The sequence below is a fragment of the Dichotomopilus funicola genome (assembly GCF_033296635.1).
Source record: "Dichotomopilus funicola strain CBS 141.50 unplaced genomic scaffold C8A04scaffold_38, whole genome shotgun sequence".
NCBI classification, from domain to species: Eukaryota; Fungi; Ascomycota; class Sordariomycetes; order Sordariales; family Chaetomiaceae; genus Dichotomopilus; species Dichotomopilus funicola.
In genome coordinates this window covers 279,794-298,907 of record NW_026944059.1, presented here as the reverse complement: position 1 = coordinate 298,907, position 19,114 = coordinate 279,794, and the positions used below count along the sequence as shown (strand labels likewise).

Here is a 19,114-nt window from a genome sequence, read left to right as displayed (position 1 = left end):
GACTTTCCAGTCATTTTCTTGGGCCGCAATATCTGTCAAGCTCGGTTCGATGGCCACCGTACCGGGTTTTATTGATCGTTTGCCGTGTCCTCGGGGGTTTGTCGGTCTCGGATAAGTCGCACTGGTATATACGATAAGATGCAAAGTGAACGTACGGCAACGGCTATGTTGGTGCATATCCTATCCGGGTTTACGGGTTTTATTCGGGTTGGGGTACTATAGCGAGGACGGGACGTACGGTGGTAGGGCAAAAGGCTAGGCCGGCAGAAGAGGGAACCAAGAAAGGGTAAACGTGTACTTTTTTTCTGAGGTTTGGATTACACTACATTCATTGGAGCATACATGGACGTCGTTTTTTCCCCCGAATAATGTTTGCTCCGGGGTGGTTACAAAAGAATGGGGAGATCAGCGGGCGGACCGATTACGCCCGGTCCTTTGACAAGACAAACGGGGAAGGAAGGGGTAATAAGGGCGGGGGACTATGGCCGTAGTGTCAAGGAGGGAGGATCAAGAAAGCAGAAACGGCAAGTCACGTCACGCATTTGTGGCATTCCTTTTCTGGTGAATGTGAGGAGAGATGGGTTGGGACTTTTGGAGGTCGGTGCCTACATTTACCTACCTACCCTTTGCTGAGATGATTACCGCAAAGCTGGGCTGTTATCATATATAGTAGGCTAGGTGGGGTGGTATGGTTGTATTTGTAGGGGGGAAACCGGCAGATTTTTGGACCCTGGTCAATGGAAACGGGTAGGGTGTGTTTGAACAAGAATGAGACACAGATGCACCGACAATGGTTTCTCCGTTTGCTGAGTCAGGACTTCATCGGGAGTGAAGCTCAAACGGGAAGGACGAACGTTTCGGCGATCACCTAGTGGTGGAGAGAGGGGACATAGAAACTTGCTCGGTGTCGCAGTATCACAAGTATTACTCAATGCACGCAACGGTGGCCGTAAGATCTGTCCGACCGGAACGGAGATGTTGGAACACGGTCGCTGAAAAAGCTTCATTGTTCGTCCTACACTGCCGGTTCCCATCCATTAGGTCAGGGGGTATCGTATCATCGGACATCACCGAGTGCCACAAAACCGTCCGCGCCATCCCTTGCCCCCATCCCTTTTTATTTGGTCTGTCTCGTTCAAACCATGGATTTTTGTATGCTCCGCCCGAGGGCTATGTGTTCCAGCATCCGGGTGGTTGGGGGGGGGAATGGCGAGGACGTCAGATCAGACAAAAACTTTGTCGTCAGGAGAATGCCGTTAATTCAGCTAGTGAACCTCAGATTTTTATTCCGTGATGAATGCTGTGTACAGCCCGAAAAAACCATTCGCCCCGCCCAGCCATTTGTGTGAAGAAGAAACCGATCAGAAACCTGGATAGCGCGAGTCAGTACAAGTAGTCCTTTGCCGCTTTACGGATGTTGCGCAAGAGATTTTCTGTCCCTGGTGCGCGAGGAATAAGGGGAACGTACGCAGAGGAGTGAAAAACCACCGGTTCTTGCCGCTCGTGTAACGCTCCTCGAGCACCTTCTTAACGGTCTTCTTGGCCTCCTCGCGCTGGCTGACCTCCTTGAAAGTGTCGGCGTTGAGGACAGCCTTGAGGCCCTCAAGCTCGAGGGTGTAGCGGGTGGGCATCAAGTGGTTGTAGTTGATGACCTTGATGAACGGCTTGACCTTGGAGCGCTTCTCCTGCCTCGTCTTGGACATGCGGCGGGTGATCTTGCTAGGGTACCGCTCGATGCCGGCAACCAGGGCGTGGCCGTAGGGGTGCGACTTGTTGCCGCTGTCGACAGGCTGAATGATGACAACCTGAAGGAGACGAAGTCAGTATTTTTCCTCCCTTCTCTCGTAGTCGACGCGCAATCTTCTACACATGACGCTTCACGTTCCCCCTTCGTCCTCACTCGTCCCGCATCCCCAGCTGCTGTCTCGCCCGAACGCGTCCTAGTCGCAATCGATCCCAATCCCTAGAATTCCCACTGCTGGCGCAAAAAAACAGAAACGGATGTTCGTATCGGATGGCGTACCTTCTTGCCGGCGTACCGACCACGGGTAACGAGGCAGACCCTCGACGTCTTAAGGAACTTCATTTTGTCGGTTCTGTTTTCGGGGCAACAAGGTCAGTTGAGTCGAGAGTTGTTGAAATAGCAATTATAACCGTGAATTGAGACCTCAAACGCGGCGACGACGTACCTGTTGTTTCCTCGGGCCTTTCCTAAGTCGACTGCGGGCGCAGAGAGTAGTCTTGAAGGTCGTTCCCCGAAATAATTTCCAGTTTGTGGGCTTCCAAAATTCGAGTGGGCAAACGCCTCGGATTGGACGGGCTTGATGACTAAGACATAGCTATGGTCCGTGCTCACACCTTGCGTGCATGGACCAAGCGCGCCAAGCAACCCTTGCCCCTCGGCACCTTCAGCAAGTTGTTCCCCACATGATGTTCTCGGCTTCGCGAAAAGACGGAATCTCAACAAGGCTCGCTGGCGTCAATCCTGTCCTTCGTTACCCGTCGTTCACTGTCCCGCATTTGTCGACCTCACGAAGGATAACATGGCTCCTCCGACGTACATAATTTCCCGCGCTGCGGACCCCATCTTCGCCGTGTTCATTGGCGTGTCGGCAGCAGCGCTCAGAATAAACCGCGAGGAAAAGGAGAAAGGGAGGACAACTCAGGAAACAATCGAAGCGGCTCGTCGGTAAGTTACCATGCTAATTCGATAATTCGCTTCATAGCATGGGAGTTTGCTTAAACGCGTTCTGCACAGTCGCCTTGGGTTCCCAAAAAGCTCTTGAATGTGTTTTCATAAACCATCAAAGCACTTTAGAGACAGCAATCCGCTCGAATACTACACCAAAACGCCGACCGATGACTTATGTTACATGTCTTGATCCCGCCCATCCTTCCACCCGCCCCGACTAAGCCTTACACCAAACCTGGCCCGTACTCTTTCTTCATCGCTTCCCGCACCATCTGCCCGCAGAGCTTCGCCGTCGGGTTCGTGCTCACGGCCAACCCCTTCGCGATCTCATTTCCGTACCGACCGCCCATAGCGAAATCCCGCGACGCCCGTTCCTCAAAATCTAATTTTGACCACCCAGATTCGGGTCGTGAAGCATCCACTGAAGCGGAGCCGGAGTCTAATAACTTGGACGTCATGAGATAGATGGCAGCACGCTGGGTGTGGGCGTTGGAAAGCGTCCTTGCAGCTTGTGGAGAGAAGTGGGTGTTTGCGATCTTGGGTGTGAGCAGGGACACCGCGCGGTCGAGGTCATCCAATACAATCTTGCCCGTCTTTAATCTTTCGCTGTCATCGATTTTTTGAAGGAGTGCCTGAGGATTCCTTGGGGCGCCGGAAATCAGCAGCGAGTCCCCGTACAATCGCCTCAGGGCTTGCACCCGGTTGTTGCGGGCGCTAGCATACTGGGGGTGGTCTTGGATCAGCTGGCCCAGCTTGGACACGCTGTTGTGGTATTCATCCACAAGGCTTGTTCCCGGCTTCTGCCCGGCTTGCTGTTTTGCGTTTTGCATTTCGGCCTTCTGGAGGGTCAGGATGATGTCGCGTTCTTGCTGGGACACGTCCTGATATTTGGTCGGATCCGAGACGTGGGGGTCCTTGGGCAGAGCGGGATCAACCTGGGCTACGAGCGATGGGTCGAACTCCGGGTCCTTGATTTTCTCGAGGACGTTGATGTCCCGTTGGGAGAGGTCGACGTAAGCCATGGTGATGCTGTGTGGCGGAACAGGAGGTTTCGAGACGGCGATTGATAGCGAGCAGTTATGGGCGGTCTCGGATGAAACCCAACTCAGGACTCAGATGGACAGCGGCTTCAATCGTCCGTTTGGAGTTAAATGCAAGGTCAAGTCCTTGCTGCGGCTGCTTGCATTTTACGGTGTCCGGGACTCACGGGGATCGATAACGGTATTTTTACCAATCCGGGCTGGCCTATTGCAGAACCCGGTCACAACAGCTTTATGCTGAACGCAGCGGTCTCGTGCCTCGACCGAATGCGGCTTGCGCCTGGGATGACCGCATGTCTGTTTTGAAATCCCCGTTGTTGAGCGCCGCTATCTTGTTTTTGCGGGGGGCACGGTTCTCGGCAATCTGCGGCATTGGACGGCATTGGGCGGCTGATCCTCGGGAACGGTGGGATTCCGCCTTCCCCACCAACCAACCGGCGGCCAGACATCAACGCTCCCTCAACTCGGCTTTGCGGTGTGTTATCGTCATTGTCTGCGGAACAACCGGGGTTTCATGTCATCCAGAGGAAGCCACAAGCCAATCGCGCACAGTGGGCAAAGGGGCGGCCAGTGAACCTACCAACCCAGGCGGAGAGGTGCCGCGTGATCTGAAACCGCTCTTCTTTTTGAGGAAAGAGATGCCCCAAATGCTGCCCTTCGACATGGGCACCGGTGGCTCTAGGTTGTCTTGGGACTCGGCCGGCTCAACCGGCGTTTAGCAGCGGGAGTGGCCGTGGGAGGCGGGCACCGGACATGCTTGGCTCGGCTCGGTTGACTGGCTGGGAGACCAGCCATCTCCGTACCTACGCTCGGGACATCCGGGGAAGTTGGGGCGTATGGAAGGGGACTGCTGCTAAGCCGAGTTGTTTCTCGCACTATGCAACACACATGTCAGCATATAAGTCCCGTGTCCCCCTCCGCCGCATCTGCCTCTTGGAGCATTGAAATCCGAAACCAATCAATCCAACTCACCCTGTGCGACTTAACAAGTGCTCGGCCCTCAATCTTCAATTCCATCTCTAGCTGCCCTTTAGCTCTTCTCCTCAAGACCATTTAGGCTTTGTACCTCTCAACTAGAAGATACATTTCCTCTAGATTTACCCCTGGAAATTACCAAGATACCTGCTGAGTGAGCATGTCACCGTCTGCCGTCTTGGACAACTACACATCTTCCGGGGCCTCGGACTACGCAGTCCAGAGCCCCTCCCACAACTTCAACGGCTACGACCATATCACCTGGTGGGTGGGCAACGCCAAGCAGGCCGCAGGCTTCTACACCACATACTTCGGCTTCAAGACCGTCGCCTACCGTGGCCTCGAGACCGGCAGCCGCTATTTCGCATCCTATGTCATCGCCAACAACAATGTCCGCTTCGTCTTCACCTCGCCGATCCGGTCGGCCAAGTACCTGCCGGAGGATGAGCCCATCTCGCCCGAGGACAAGCGCCTCCTGGAGGAGATGTACGCGCACATGGAACGCCACGGCGACGCCGTGAAGGACGTTGCCTTTGAAGTCGACAGCGTCGACGGCGTGTACACCAAGGCTGTCGCCGAGGGCGCCGACGCCGTTCAGCCGCCCACCACCCTGGGCGACAAAGAGAACGGCCACGTGCGCACCGCGGTCATCCGCACCTATGGCGACACCACCCACACCCTCATCGCGCGGCAGGACTTCCGCGGCGCTTTCCTGCCCGGCTTCCGGGCCGTGAACGCAACCACCGCGCCGGCGCTGAGCACGCTCCCGGCAGTCCCGCTCTCGCGCATCGACCACTGTGTCGGCAACCAGGACTGGAACGAGATGGTGTCGGCGTGCGCCTTCTATGAGCAGTGCCTCTCGTTCCACCGGTTCTGGTCTGTCGATGACAACGAGATCAGCACCGAGTTCAGTGCGCTCAGCTCCATCGTCATGGCTAGCCCCAACAACGTGGTCAAGATGCCCATCAACGAGCCCGCCCCGGGCAAGAAGCGCTCGCAGATCGAGGAGTACGTGCTCTTCAACAGCGGGCCGGGCGTGCAGCACATTGCGCTGCTGACGACGGACATTATTGCCGCGGTGGGCGCGCTGCGCGCTCGCGGCGTGCAGTTTATTGATGTACCCAAGACGTACTATGACACTATCCGCGCGCGGCTCAAGACGGAGAAGCGCAACTGGGAACTGAAGGAGGACCTGGACGTCGTGGAGAGGCTCAACATCCTGATTGATTACGATGAGCAGGGGTACCTGCTCCAGCTGTTCACCAAGCCGCTGATGGACCGGCCGACGGTGTTTATTGAGATTATCCAGCGCAACGAGTTTGACGGCTTTGGTGCCGGCAACTTTAAGAGCCTGTTTGAGGCCATTGAGCGCGAGCAGGCGGAACGGGGGAATTTGTAAGATGATTCCCACGAGGAGGAATACTGTACCTTGGTATGATTGGCGTTGTTCGTCATATGTGTTCCGGCCGGGGACGGCTAGGGGTTGGCCATGGATGGCCATGCAGGAGTGATGACTTTTACTCATGATGAGCAAGCACATGTAGAGTTATGATACCGTTTTATAGTTTTCTAATCATACCGCATCCTTCAAATAATTTGATGCCTTCTCTGCTTATCCGGATGTGTGTTCCCTGGTCATGTGTCTTGCCATGCTATCAAACGTCCCAAAGCAGTCCTTTATTTTCTTCAATGCCGCTGAACCATTCAATGATTTCGTGCCCAACGCCAACCCCCTTGTAAAACAAAACGTAAATACAGCTGGAATCTATTCAGCATCCCATTTTTTTTCCTTTCCAAGGAAATAAGACAGCGCCCTGTGAATAGAAACCCCAGTAAAGCCCCGCAAGCCCAACCCTTAATCAATGACCATGGCATCCCCATCACCATTTGTGCCGTTCCCGTGAGTCCGCACATTACTACCACCACTACCACTCCCACCATTGACTGCTTCCCCATTACTCCGGTCTTGTGCTTGTTGCCCCTCTTGTTGCCCACCGCGCGTGTCGCTCTGACACCCGGGACAATTGTGGATCATTTCGTGTGCAAACACATCACAGTCTATGCAGAAGTGGTTTCCACACACAGTGCATGCATACCGGCCGCTCTCGCTGACCCCGGTGGTCTTAGCTTCGGGTGGGACTCCTCCCCCTTTTGCTGCTGTGTTTCCTTTCCCTGCTGCTGCTGGTGCTGCTGCTCCTCGTTCGGAATTTCCCCCTTCTGCCGTAGCAGCATTCCCCTTACCCTTCCCATCCGTTGACAACGCAGATGCGGGTACAACCGGGAACGGCGCCAGACACGCAAAACACGCCGTCAACCGGTGTGCGGCCGCTTGCGCCCACGAGACCTCGACCCAGCCGCGCAGGGGGAACAGGTGGTGATAAGAGCGAGCCAAGTGGGTGCTAAGCACGAGGGTCAGACCGCAGACGGGGCAGTCGGCGGGTAGGCGGCAGACTTTGGCGCGGCAGCGGGTACAGGCGTATCCTTCGCGTGTGGGACGGTGGTGGCAGGCGCAGAGGCTGACGTTGTCCTTAGGGGCCAGCGTGCGGGAGGGGAAACCCATCATTAAGAGGGAGGCTTGGTTGCTGTGGTTGTTGAGTTTTTGTTGTTGAGATTGTGGATCTTGTTGTTGGTCTTTGGGGTCTTTGGACACCGTGGTGTTGGAGTGGGTTACGGGTGGTGTGGTAGCAGCTAGGAAAAGCTCTCGGAAGTGCTGCTCATGAAGGGCGACGGCATAGTTGGATGTGTCTCCACCGTTGGTGCGGCTGCATAGCTGCTCGCAGATGGCTACTTGCGCAGCGAGTCCCACGACAGAGACACGAATACGGTCGGTTATGAGGTGGTTCACGGTGTCATGGATATCGCCCGGGTCGCTCGACAGTAATGCGCCATAGATGATGAGGACCTCTCGTGTGCCGTGGGAGGGCGTGTGACTGAAAACCAAGAGAAATAAACGTTAGCTTTTGCCTCGCTCTTTCGCCTAGCCGTTAGGGATACACACAAGAGCGCACCGCGGCACATCTCCAACGCATTTTGTAGACTCGGGTTTCCTTGTGGCTCCTGCTGCTCGGCCCATTTCCTCAGCTTCTCGATGTGTTCCGTCGGGTTCCCTCCCATATCACTGATCCGAACAGCGATACCGTCGCGCATGCCCACGATGCCCAGCTGACTGATTGGATTCTGCTCAAAGTATTCACGCACAAATTCAACGGCATAGTTGAGCGCCAGCAGGTATCGGTTCGGGAGCAGATCTTTCTCGGCCATGGCGAAGCTCATGTCGAGCACCAGCATCAAGTGGCGGATGATGCCGCGCTGGAACGGGGTCGTATCGCGCTTCAGTCGTCGGCGCTTTTCCGCTTCAATGAGCGCTTCGATTGTTATGCTGCCATCTTCCGTCTCGACTACATTTTCCCACGATCGCTTGATGTCTTCCCACGCGGCCTTTGAGCGGCCCCCCTTGCGGCCGTCGCCCGACTTGCCCTTGCCTCGACCACCGGCCTTGGACCGTGTGCCGTAGGAGCTTTCTCCAGCAGCGGGTGCCCCTTGATGGTCGAGGTCATCGTCCGAAAGGTCCCCGACGTATTCGCCGTCCGAATCCGCCATCTTGCCGTGGTCGCAGGGGGGGTCGAGTCGTTGACGGGGTGAGTTTGGGCCTTTCGAGGCGTGCGGTGTTGCTGTGAAACACCAATATATCGGGAATTGCCGTGCGAAAAGCCCAAAATACCCGATTATGTCCGAAAGGGGCCTCCAAAAGAAATCGGCCACAGCTGTGTTTAATAGCCGGCGTGATGTTCGATGTTTCTCGTGGTGGTTGCTAAAGTAATCGCGAGGCTGCGATCTGGGCTGGGGCAGCTTTGAGTTGGAGCGGTGGCAGCCTTGCGCTGAAGCCCGCTTTTGCGGAGATAAATTTTGCACTGGCCAATGACGCGCTCCTGCCATCCATGATTTGGCGTGGGTTACGGACTACTTTTTTCTTCACGAGGAGCGCGCCGCCTCGGTTTTGTTTTACTACCTATGTATGTACTTGCTGATAGATTTTCTCCCTAGCAACGGAACGCTCTCATTTGCAACGGTAGCTCCCATAGTACAATGGTACTCTGCGTTGCGATATCCCCGGAACAATTGCATGGCAAGTGGAAAGTGACGACTGAGTGCATCGTGCATCTTGCAGCCTGCATCGCAGTATTGCCAGATTCGGACCGCACAGTTAATCGGTACGTGTACATCGCTACAAAGGTCTACACGATTGGAGTGTAGTGTACACTAGGAGAATGCTGGGTTGGATCGGATTTTAAGTTCGCGGTCTCGCGCTTTATCGGAATCCAACAGTCCGGCGAACCACGTGGAATGGACGATCCGTATCTCCGGGGCACATTCCAACCACGATTTTCTTCCGTCCCTCTGTTCCGGGTCGATCATTCCTAGGAACTAGATCTTGGAGTGTCCTCATTTCCAGATTGTGGCTATGCGGGCACGTTCTCATTTCCCGAAGCGAGGAGGTGGAATCGAATGCCCACTCGAACCACTGTCCTCGTGAAGTTTGCTTGTGAGTTTGACGGGTGACCCATTTCGGGTTTGTGGTCACGTTAAGCCCCGAGCGCGGGAAGCTAATATTAGCGTCCAAAAATCAAGGCATTGGAGAAGAGACGGACGGCTCGACGGAACGACCACAAATTTGGAATTCCGAAAAAGCTGAGTAACAAACCTAGTGCAATCTCCCGCCGTTCTGTCATTCCGTTCTTGGGGGTATTCCGACGGCCTGACAGGATTGAGTTGAACCGAAGAAGAGGTCAAAATGCTCCCCGAGAGGCGCTGATGCTGTTTTCTCCATGTACTGAGTGGTCGTCCTTTGTCATCGCACATCGGTCGCGGAATCCAACCACAGTGCCTCTGCTTGTCACACCACACTCTGCGCAAGCCACACACTGTCCGACCCTTGCTAGCCAAGCCAATCAAATGGGCAAAGCCTTTTCCCAGGGTCTCACAAGGGTCTCAGCCGCCTCTCATCGGTTACGGGAAGCCGGGCGTGACGTCATTTTTAAGAGATCAACCACCTCCAATCTGCAACGGACCTGCCCCGTTGGGTCTGGCTAAAGAAAGGTTTGGAGTTTTGCAATTCTGTCGCTAGCCAAAGGCTCAGATGTTTGGGCAGAATATTCCCGTCCTTCTTGCCGTCACCCGACCAGTTACTCCGGCTTCCCGACGGCCCCATGAACTTTAAGGTCCGACGGCGACCCTACCCTTTCTCAACGCTTCCATTAGTGGGGAGTGCTACGCAGGGCCGTTCTCCTTGGGCGATATGGCCACCTGCACTAAGATAGGACACCGAGACTATGGCGTCCCCGAGACGAGAAGGCTGGAAAAGGGGGCGATATACTCCTTTTCGAAATCTTCGATTCCTGTGGCCATGATGTCAGCGACAGATTCATGAGGGATAAAATTTGCATCGTGAAGCTGTTATCTTATTTGTCGACATCGACGGTAGGAAGGAATCTGTAATTGATGACCTGTCGTGCAGTTCCGTCGAAGCCCGGCCCCGCACAGCCCTGGATCCCGCCAGATCCAAACCGGACGGATCCCCTGCGTTGGTCCCTGGATCCCCCAAGAGTCAGATCATATGGGTGGGCCTAGGGGGGATCCCACGAGCCTGTTGCCCGTTGGAGAACGACCTCGACATGGCGAGGCTGCAAGTCATGGGCGAGACATAGCTGTATTATTTGCAGTATCAGCTACATCTCTAAATTCCTTAGTCAATATTCATTTTATTTTAATCAGACCAAGCGAGGAAAATGCAGTAGCCCAAAATTTGCCGAGTCACAAGAGGATAGAGCAGATGTTGCTTACCGTAGTGTACGATGGGCTGCATGTTCATGCTGCAGGTTTTCTCCATGCCCTGCCGGGCCCCACCCATGGACATGGACTTAGCCGAAAGCGGACAGGGGGGCGGGCTTTCCACTTGCACACTTTTGTGTACTTGCCAGTATTCTGGAGGAGACAGAGAGAGGAGGGAAGTAAAGGGATGGAGGATGAACTTATTTTCAGACTCATCAAAGACTTTAAAGTTAATATAGTAATTTTTGGGGCTCAAACCTGGCGACCCGGCCTCGGGTATTCAACATGGGGAAAAAAAGGGAGTATGGGTTTTGGCCTGCCTCAACGCACAGGTAGGCAGCATAACGTCATAGTTCCCCTTTTCGTCATGGGGGGCGCGTTGCCAACTCCCGTGGAACCCACCCTGTTCTCGTCTGTCAACCGGCCGCTCTTGCCATCTTTTCCACCTTCCCCACGCCCATTGCTCAACTGCACGCAAGTCGGCAGGCCACAATTCACGCCCACAGAAGCCCACAGCCGATGACCCTCTTTCCATTCCACACAGTTCGAAACTAGCGATTCTTGAACCCACACGACTCTGCGTCCCTTACCCCCCAATTCCAGACAACGGGACACGGCTTGCACACTACACACTGCAAGCTGCACGGCACACCGATACATCCATCCGTCCAGATCCTTTTACCCTTCTGTGCCTTTCTTTTTTAATTACTGCTACCTACTGCGGGATACTTGACTGTCACCATTCCTACCTCCTCTGCTGCTAACCTTGATTGGAAACCTCCCGGCAACGAGCTAGGTAATGAATTGTTGTTCCTCTTCGCACGCACACACCATGCGTACAACCCACGCAGGAACCACACACTTCATTCTTTTCACCTTTCATGCAGTGCGACCTGCTAACCGCAGTTTCAAGTATCGTGACGTATCCAGTGACACATATATTCACAGGGACTTGATTTCTTGTTCCCGACTATCCCACAAACACGAAACAAACAAACAAACCACACTACCGACGACCAACAAAATCCCAACCCCCGTACACTACTACTACCCCCCGATCCTTGCGTTGGATGCGTACCCGGTCCTGCGCTCGAGCCTCAGTGGCCGCCTCTGACCGACGACGTCGCTGGGGAACCCACCCTCGATGAGGCATGCAGGCACGAGGTTCTGAACCGCCGGTACTTGGGACAAGCCCCCTCGACCGCAATCGAACAGAAGAAACCCCAAATAGTGCAGAACAGACCAGGGCTGAGCTAGGCCCTGTACAGTCGACATTGCCACATTGGCCCTCGACCGAGAATGCTGTAACGACACCATCCAATTTGGCAGCAGAATCAGGAAGAGGGGGATTGAAAGACACGGCGGAACAAGATACAGCAGAACAGGAACAAATGTCGGGCGGCCCGGTGAATAGGGAGGAAGGGACCCCGCCCTCGAGCGGGCCTAGTCCGACCGCACCGGCTGCCATCAAAAAGTCCATCTCATTCAAAGACGATCCGGAATATGCACCAAGCGTACGGCGGTCGGACATCCCCGCAGCGGCCCAGGCCGACGGGCATGGGCCGTCCCGCGATTCACCCCAAAGCGGAGTTGCTCTTCGAGGGGAAAGAGGGGCATCTTCGTTGAACGCCAGAACAGAGCTGGGTAGGATTCGAAAGTCCGCCGAGTGGATCGAAGCTGGAGCCGAAGCCGAGGCCGGGGGAGATGCTGAGGCTGAGACAGAGCCTGCGAAGGACTCGCAGCGGCGGTTGGACGAGTACCGCGAGAACCTCGCTCGCCAGATGGGGAGGAGAGAGCTGCCGGTAAGAGGAGGACAACCGACTGGGCTCGGCCCAGCGAGGGTCTCGCCGATCCTCGAAGAAAATTCGCCCTCGTCGTTGCCCCGCTCAACCGGGTCCAGCACGGAACCGCTCAACACCTTGGCCACGAATGCCTCGACCGGGTCATCGAACCATACAATCCGCGGGGCACCCACGCCCACACCTGGGGTGGTTGCGGCCACACCGTCATACCCGTTCCCACGCATGACACCTCCCTCGTTCCTCACCCAAGGGGTCCACCGTCCTTTTACCACGCTCTCGCCCACCATCCCGCCCGATGGCATCCGGCCGATGAGCGAGATATTCAAGGGCCAGGACACGCTCGTGTCGAACCTCTCCACGCCGGCTTCGACCATGACCTTCCTCCCACCGGGGTGCCATTCAGCAGCCCTGGAGCCGTCCGACTTCCCGAGCCCGAACCTCTACGAGCTGTCCCTGATGTTAGCGGCTGAACCGGGACTTGATGCATGGTGGGACACGGTGGTGCAAATCATGGTCGACGTGTACCGGGCCGAACGTGTGACGCTAGCGATCCCCGCCGATTCTACTGACATTGAAAACGTGCCGTGGGGACAGAAGGCGACGTACAATGCGCATCGCGAGGACGACCTGAGCGTGGGGTATCTGGCCAGGGGCTCCAGCTTCCAGCTCAGCAGCACGGACAACACGTCAGAGCGCTTCTTCCAACCGCCCGAGACACCCGGATGGCCGGGGCCACCAACGCGGCCGTCGCTGCAGAGCCGACATTCGTTCACGTCGTACGAGGAGAACCGAAAGAGCGCAGCGGGATCGGGCGAACGGACGTTCCCTTCTTTGCGGCGGCCGAACACGTTGTTGAGGAGCAAATCCCACCATCCGTCGCTGGCCATCCCAGGTTACAAGTCCGGTAACGATGACAATGATGACGAGAGTGGCGGTAGAGACGGTGACGACTCTCAAACCACCAGCCTGAACCAGGAGGCTCTGGAGCAACACGATGCGTTGGAGGAGGAGCAGCATCAACAGCAACAACAAGACATCCCGAGCTGGGAAGCCCCCTTTTCGGCCCCGAGAGAGGGACATGGGAAGGTGCTGAATGTGCTCCAGGCACTCGACTACGAAGCCGATCCGCTGATTGACCACAACGGGGTTCTCCGCATCCTGGACCGCGGCCGTGTAGTAGCGCTCACCAGGTCGTACCCTTATCTCAACCAAGATCCGACGGGCAAGAAGCAGCCGTCATCGCACGACAGCCGTGGCGGCCTGTCGACATCGCCGACCTCGTCCAGGTCTCCCGAAGGAGCGCGTAAGAAAGGGAGGAGACCGCGGTCTGATTCGCTCTCGAAACTGACGTCGATGCTTGGCGGTGGTTCTGCTCTCTCGCCTGCGGTACCGGCCGGGGGCGGTCGGATGTCGCAGCAAAGACCACCAATACTAGAGAGGAAGTCGACTTTCGCGTCCCGGGCGGAGGATGAATCATTGCCATCAGCGAAGAAGCCATCACCGACGTACGAGGAGTACGAACAAGCGCCACCGTCTCCGTGGTCACAGTCGCCGGCCCCTTCGCCTGCAGTGCGAGCGGACCCGGCTGAGAACCCTTTCTTCGCCGACGCGGTGGTCGATGAGGAGTCGTTCAACCCTTCTTCGGCTCCGACGGACTACTCGGCCATGGTACCCCCCGAAGCCATCGGCATGGACAACGCGTGGACGGTGCTGCACATCCCGCTGACCCATGTGCTGCTGTCCCGGCCGAACCCGTCGTTCAAGCTGGACCCCGCTGCTATGGAACAGAAGATCTCGGCACGCAAGACCGGAGACCCCTCGGGCGCTTCCGTGCCCTCCCCCGAGCGGCCAGCCAAGGAGAAGCACGCGCCGATTGCGATCCTGTCCATCTTGAGCCCCATCATCCCGTACCCGTCGAATCTGCGCCACTCGCTAGAGCACCTCGCCCCGCATCTGGCCACGTCCTTTTCGCTCTGTCGGCATTACTCGAACCTCGAGACGGAGCTGAGTGGCCTGCAGAAGCGACGGCCACACACGGCAGGCTTTGGGGCGCTGGGACCGGACGGACGGCCGCTGGCGGATCCGACAGCGTTGGCCTCGTTTGCGTATCTGCCCTCGGAAGCGGACTACTCGCGCGACTCAGTCGCCGGCAGCATGACCAGCCCTAGCGAGTATTCTGGCCCAGCTCGTAGTTCGACCAACTCACCCGGCGGAACGCCCAGCCATGATATGTCGTCGCTGGGGCTTGTCTTGGATCCGGCGAACAACAGCAGCAACAAGAGACCGCCAACCTCGAGCCCTGCTCCCGTTACGGCGGACAGCTACTTTGGACCGATGAGCACGAGAGCATCGACGACAACAGCAGCGGGAGGGACGGCGATTGCGGGCCCACGTCCGAGGGGCAACTCGCGGGATACACCACCGACGCCAGGGGGAGAGAAACGGTCGTCGCTGTGGCTTTCAACGGCGAAATCACAGCAACAGCTACCGGATTCTTCCGCTGCGGCCAGCCCAACCACGGTAGAGACGGCCCGAACGAGTATCGATTCTGGGCGTCAACAAGAGTCGGAGGATGGTATTTCTCTGCCGAGTATTGTTACGCCGTCTCAGCAGCAGCCGATCGAGAAGAGCAGTAGTGGCAGTAGTCTGTACGAGGTGCATGCGGATGCATACAACAAGCAGAGTCTTAATGCCGCTGCTGCCGCTACTGGTGGGACCGTGACACCGCATCGACACACGAAGCTGCACTCGTACGGGGCCGACTTTGCGTCCACATTCCAGTCTCTACCGCCGAGCTCAACAATCGGACGGGGAATCCCACGGCCTGCGGCACCCAGTAGGACTGGGTCGATCGTGCCGAGCGACATGACGCCACCGTCGGACAAGCTGAAGGGGCTCATCCTGGACTCGCTGCCGGCGCACGTGTTTGTGGCTCTGCCGCAGACGGGCGAGATCGTGTGGGTGAACAGCCGATTCCTGACGTACCGCGGGCAGACATCCGGCGATCTGGCGGCCGACCCTTGGGGCAGCATCCATCCGCACCACCGCGAGAAGTATCTGCACAAGTGGAGCCAATGCGTGCGGACGGGCGAGCAGTTTGCCGAGCGGGTCATGATCCGGCGGTTTGATGGGGAGTATCGGTGGTTCTATGCGCGCGCGGTGGCGTCGAAGGATAAGCGTGGGGTGATCCTACAGTTCTTGGGGTCGTACATGGATATTCACGAGCAGCAGATTGCGGAGGACAAAGCGCGGGATCAGGAGAAGACGGCTGAGTCCGAGGCAAAACATCGGTTGTTGGCGAATCTGATTCCGCAGATTATTTTCACGGCCACGGAGGAAGGCGGGATCACGTTTGCGAATGATCAGTGGAAGTCGTATACGGATCAGGATGTTGATAGTGTGCTGGGGCTGGGGTTCATGGATTATGTGCATCCGGATGATTTGGCCAAGTGCCGGATTCCGTTGAGTAGCCGCAACAGCAGTGGCGGACAGCAGCAGAACTTGACGACAACGAATTCCCTCGAGCCGAGAACGCAGTTTAAGAATCATGGCCGATCGCTGTCGGCGGATTTCACGGCTACGCGGCAGTCGGCGAAGCACCTGAGTGTTCCTCTTACCCCTACTACTGCTGCTTCTCACGCAGCCCAACACTCGCCGCTCGCGCGTAACGACAGCTCAAGCAGCAGCGGCAGTGGCAGCGGTATTCATGATGGGTGTCACTACGATCTACCGACGGCCAACCTCACCGAGCTCGCGCGGAAGGGGGTCATCAAGGTGTCAACGGACAGCAGCGGGCGGCTCTCGTACACGACGGAGATCCGGCTGCGGTCCAAGACGGGCGAGTACCGATGGCATTTGATCCGCTGCGTCGAGACGGGCAACGTCAACTTTGGCAACTGGGCGAGCTCCTACTTCGGGTCGGCCACGGACATCAACGATCTGAAGTTGCTCGAGACGAAACTCAAAGAGGCGATGGACTCCAAGGGCCGCTTCCTCAGCAACATGTCGCATGAGATCCGCACGCCGCTCATCGGCATCTCGGGCATGGTCAGCTTCCTGCAGGATACCACGCTCAACGAGGAACAGCGCGACTACACCAACACAATCCAGACCAGCGCCAACAGCCTGTTGATGATCATCAACGACATCCTGGACTTGTCCAAGGTCGACGCCGGCATGATGAAGCTGAACTATGAGTGGTTTCACACGCGCTCGCTGATCGAGGACGTGAACGAGCTGGTGTCGACCATGGCGATTGCCAAGCGGCTAGAGCTGAACTATGTCGTCGAGGAGGACGTGCCGGCCTTTGTCAAGGGGGACAAGGTGCGCATTCGCCAGGTGCTGCTGAATGTGATTGGGAATGCGATCAAGTTCACGAGCAAGGGCGAGGTGTTCAGCAAGGTGCGCGTTGTGCGGCCCGATAACAATAACCCCGAGCCGCGCGACGACAAGGAGAAAGATGACGACCAGATTATGCTCGAGTTCTCCATCATCGACACCGGCCGCGGGTTCACCAAGGAAGAGGCCGACCTTATCTTCAAGCCGTTCAGCCAGATTGACGGCAGCAGCACCCGTCAGCATGGCGGGAGTGGGTTGGGGCTGGTGATTTCCCGACAACTGGCTGAGTTGCACGGCGGGACTATGGTCGGCACGGCCGTACCTGGCAAGGGGTCGACGTTCACGTTTACTGCCCGCTTTGGCTTGCCCACGGAGGTTGATCATCCGGATATGCCAGCACCTACACCAGCCGCGACGACGACGGCGACGACGACGACGACGATGGGTACTATGCCGATGGTTCCCGTTCATCCCCCGGCTGTGGCGGCTCTGCGTGCGACGGGGTCAGATAACTTGTCCCGGGGCGCTGTGGAAGTTGCTGCTGCCGCGGCTGCTGCGGCTGCTTCTGGTAATCGTACCGACGGTAATAATACGCCTACGGGTATTCCAAGTGGTACTGCGGGTATTTCATCAACCGGCACTGTGACATCCCCCCCTACAGCGGCCTCGAGCGGGAGCTCCAACTTCTCCGAGTCGTCCACCCGCAGCCGCGCCACCGACCGCTCGTCCGTGTCGTCCGTCAACGCCGGCCTTGTGCGCTTCAGTCAGGCTGCTCGGGCCAGCGGGCAGGATCTCTCGCAGATGAAGCTCGAGATGCCCCATCACCACCACCATCACCGGCCAGGCACGTCCACGCCCACGGACCATGAGCTGGAAAGGCAGAAGGACCAGAAGGGCGACGGCGGCGAGAAACAGCACAGCAGGTACTCCATCTTGATCATCTGCCCGCAGAACCACAGCCGCGAAGCCACCCGCCGCCACATCGAAATGACCCTGCCCAAGAACACGCCACACCAAATCAAAGCGGTCGCTTCCGTCGACGAAGCCGATTCCTTCCTGCACGGCGACGACGCCATCCACCCGACCCACATCGTCGCCAACCTGCCGTCACCCGAAGAGATCGTCTCGCTCATGGACAAGATCCTCAGCAGTAGCACCGCTGCCCCCCCTCCTTCTATTTCCTCCGATCCCGGTGGTGGTGGTAGTGGCTCATCATGCACCGCCCTCGCCGACGCCCGCCTCCTCATGCTCTCCGACTCGGTCCAGCGCCAAGCCGTCACCAAACTCGTGGCCGGAACCAAATACGAAGACGCCCTGACCAACAGCGACCGCGTAACCTACATCTACAAACCCGTCAAACCGTCCCGGTTCGCTGTCATCTTCGACCCGGCCAAGGAGCGCGATCTGAGTATCGACCATAACCGGTCCACGGCGCAAAGGCTGGTGGAGGACCAGCGGCAGAGTTATGTGGATATGGAGCGGAGGATGGGCGGGAAGGGGTATAAGGTACTATTAGTGGAGGATAATCCGGTGAATCAGAAGGTGTTGAAGAAGTATTTGAAGAGGGTTGGGGTCGAGGTGGAGTTGGCGGCTGATGGGGTGGAGTGTACGGAGATGGTGTTTGGGAAGGGGTGGGGGTATTATTCGCTAATTTTGGTGAGTCTTTTTTCTTCTCTCTTTCTCTCTCTCTCTTCCAAGCACTTATACAGAAAAGTATACTGACCAATCACGCAGTGCGACCTCCACATGCCGCGCAAAGACGGCTACCAGGCCTGTCGCGAGGTACGCGCCTGGGAAGCGCAGCAGCTGCAGAAGGAAAAGGCCCAGGATAAAGCCCAGGACCATTATCGCCCCTTACCCATCATCGCCCTCTCGGCCAACGTCATGTCGGACGTGCAGGAAAAGTGTGTTGAGGCCGGGTTTAACGACTACGTCACGAAGCCGGTGGATTTTATTGATTTGAGTCGGGCGTTGGGGAAGTTTTTTTGAGGGCATTGAGATCAGACTAGGGGGTTGTGGAAGGGGGTGAAGGGAAGGGTAGTTGGGTTTGATCCGGTTTGATCCAGTCGAGTTTGAACCGGTTGAGTTGATTTGAGTTTGAACTGGCCGGATCGGGACTGGACTGAATTGAATTAAGTCAGGTGGTCTGACCTGGCATCTGGCTTAGGCGGTCGGTCTGATCTGGCCTGGTTGGTCTGAAATAGTCATTAGAACTGGCTGGTCTAAAATGGTCGGTCGGTCGGTCTGCTTGGGTTGGTTTCGCTTCGCTTCTTGCACAGTACAGTACATGCATGCAGCAGAGTACATATGACGCTGGGTCTAGGTCTTGCGCGACGCCTGCTCTGCTTTTGTTGATAGGGCTATGGATATGGGGAGTAATAATAACATGGGAAGCTGTTTGCTTGGTTTGAAAGGGGGGGCTTTTTGTGGTTGATAAA

General features: G+C 56.8%; 6 protein-coding genes across 6 annotated transcripts; 3 read left to right on the top strand and 3 right to left on the bottom strand.

Moving 5' to 3' along the window:
• Positions 1 to 1,361: 1,361 nt before the first annotated feature.
• Positions 1,362 to 2,086, bottom strand: C8A04DRAFT_29410 (ribosomal L27e protein family-domain-containing protein; the record flags this gene model as incomplete). Its single annotated transcript, XM_062781001.1, has 3 exons — positions 1,362 to 1,369; positions 1,469 to 1,805; positions 2,024 to 2,086. 3 exons carry the CDS (start codon positions 2,084 to 2,086, stop codon positions 1,362 to 1,364), a joined length of 408 nt encoding a protein of 135 aa, XP_062636380.1.
• A 457-nt stretch (positions 2,087 to 2,543) lies between these two features.
• On the top strand, positions 2,544 to 2,693 carry C8A04DRAFT_12782 (uncharacterized protein; the record flags this gene model as incomplete). The annotated part of the gene is made up of 1 exon (XM_062777457.1): positions 2,544 to 2,693. The coding sequence occupies one exon, from the start codon at positions 2,544 to 2,546 to the stop codon at positions 2,691 to 2,693; it is 150 nt and encodes a 49-aa protein (XP_062636379.1).
• A 223-nt stretch (positions 2,694 to 2,916) lies between these two features.
• On the bottom strand, positions 2,917 to 3,714 carry C8A04DRAFT_29409 (uncharacterized protein; the record flags this gene model as incomplete). Its single annotated transcript, XM_062781000.1, has 1 exon — positions 2,917 to 3,714. The coding sequence occupies one exon, from the start codon at positions 3,712 to 3,714 to the stop codon at positions 2,917 to 2,919; it is 798 nt and encodes a 265-aa protein (XP_062636378.1).
• A 1,153-nt stretch (positions 3,715 to 4,867) lies between these two features.
• On the top strand, positions 4,868 to 6,106 carry C8A04DRAFT_37878 (Glyoxalase/Bleomycin resistance protein/Dihydroxybiphenyl dioxygenase; the record flags this gene model as incomplete). Its single annotated transcript, XM_062784035.1, has 1 exon — positions 4,868 to 6,106. The coding sequence occupies one exon, from the start codon at positions 4,868 to 4,870 to the stop codon at positions 6,104 to 6,106; it is 1,239 nt and encodes a 412-aa protein (XP_062636377.1).
• A 456-nt stretch (positions 6,107 to 6,562) lies between these two features.
• On the bottom strand, positions 6,563 to 8,307 carry C8A04DRAFT_29407 (uncharacterized protein; the record flags this gene model as incomplete). The annotated part of the gene is made up of 2 exons (XM_062780999.1): positions 6,563 to 7,637; positions 7,706 to 8,307. The coding sequence occupies 2 exons, from the start codon at positions 8,305 to 8,307 to the stop codon at positions 6,563 to 6,565; spliced, it is 1,677 nt and encodes a 558-aa protein (XP_062636376.1).
• A 3,620-nt stretch (positions 8,308 to 11,927) lies between these two features.
• Positions 11,928 to 18,665, top strand: C8A04DRAFT_12739 (uncharacterized protein; the record flags this gene model as incomplete). Its single annotated transcript, XM_062777442.1, has 4 exons — positions 11,928 to 12,180; positions 12,226 to 17,191; positions 17,288 to 18,332; positions 18,411 to 18,665. 4 exons carry the CDS (start codon positions 11,928 to 11,930, stop codon positions 18,663 to 18,665), a joined length of 6,519 nt encoding a protein of 2,172 aa, XP_062636375.1.
• Positions 18,666 to 19,114: the final 449 nt, after the last annotated feature.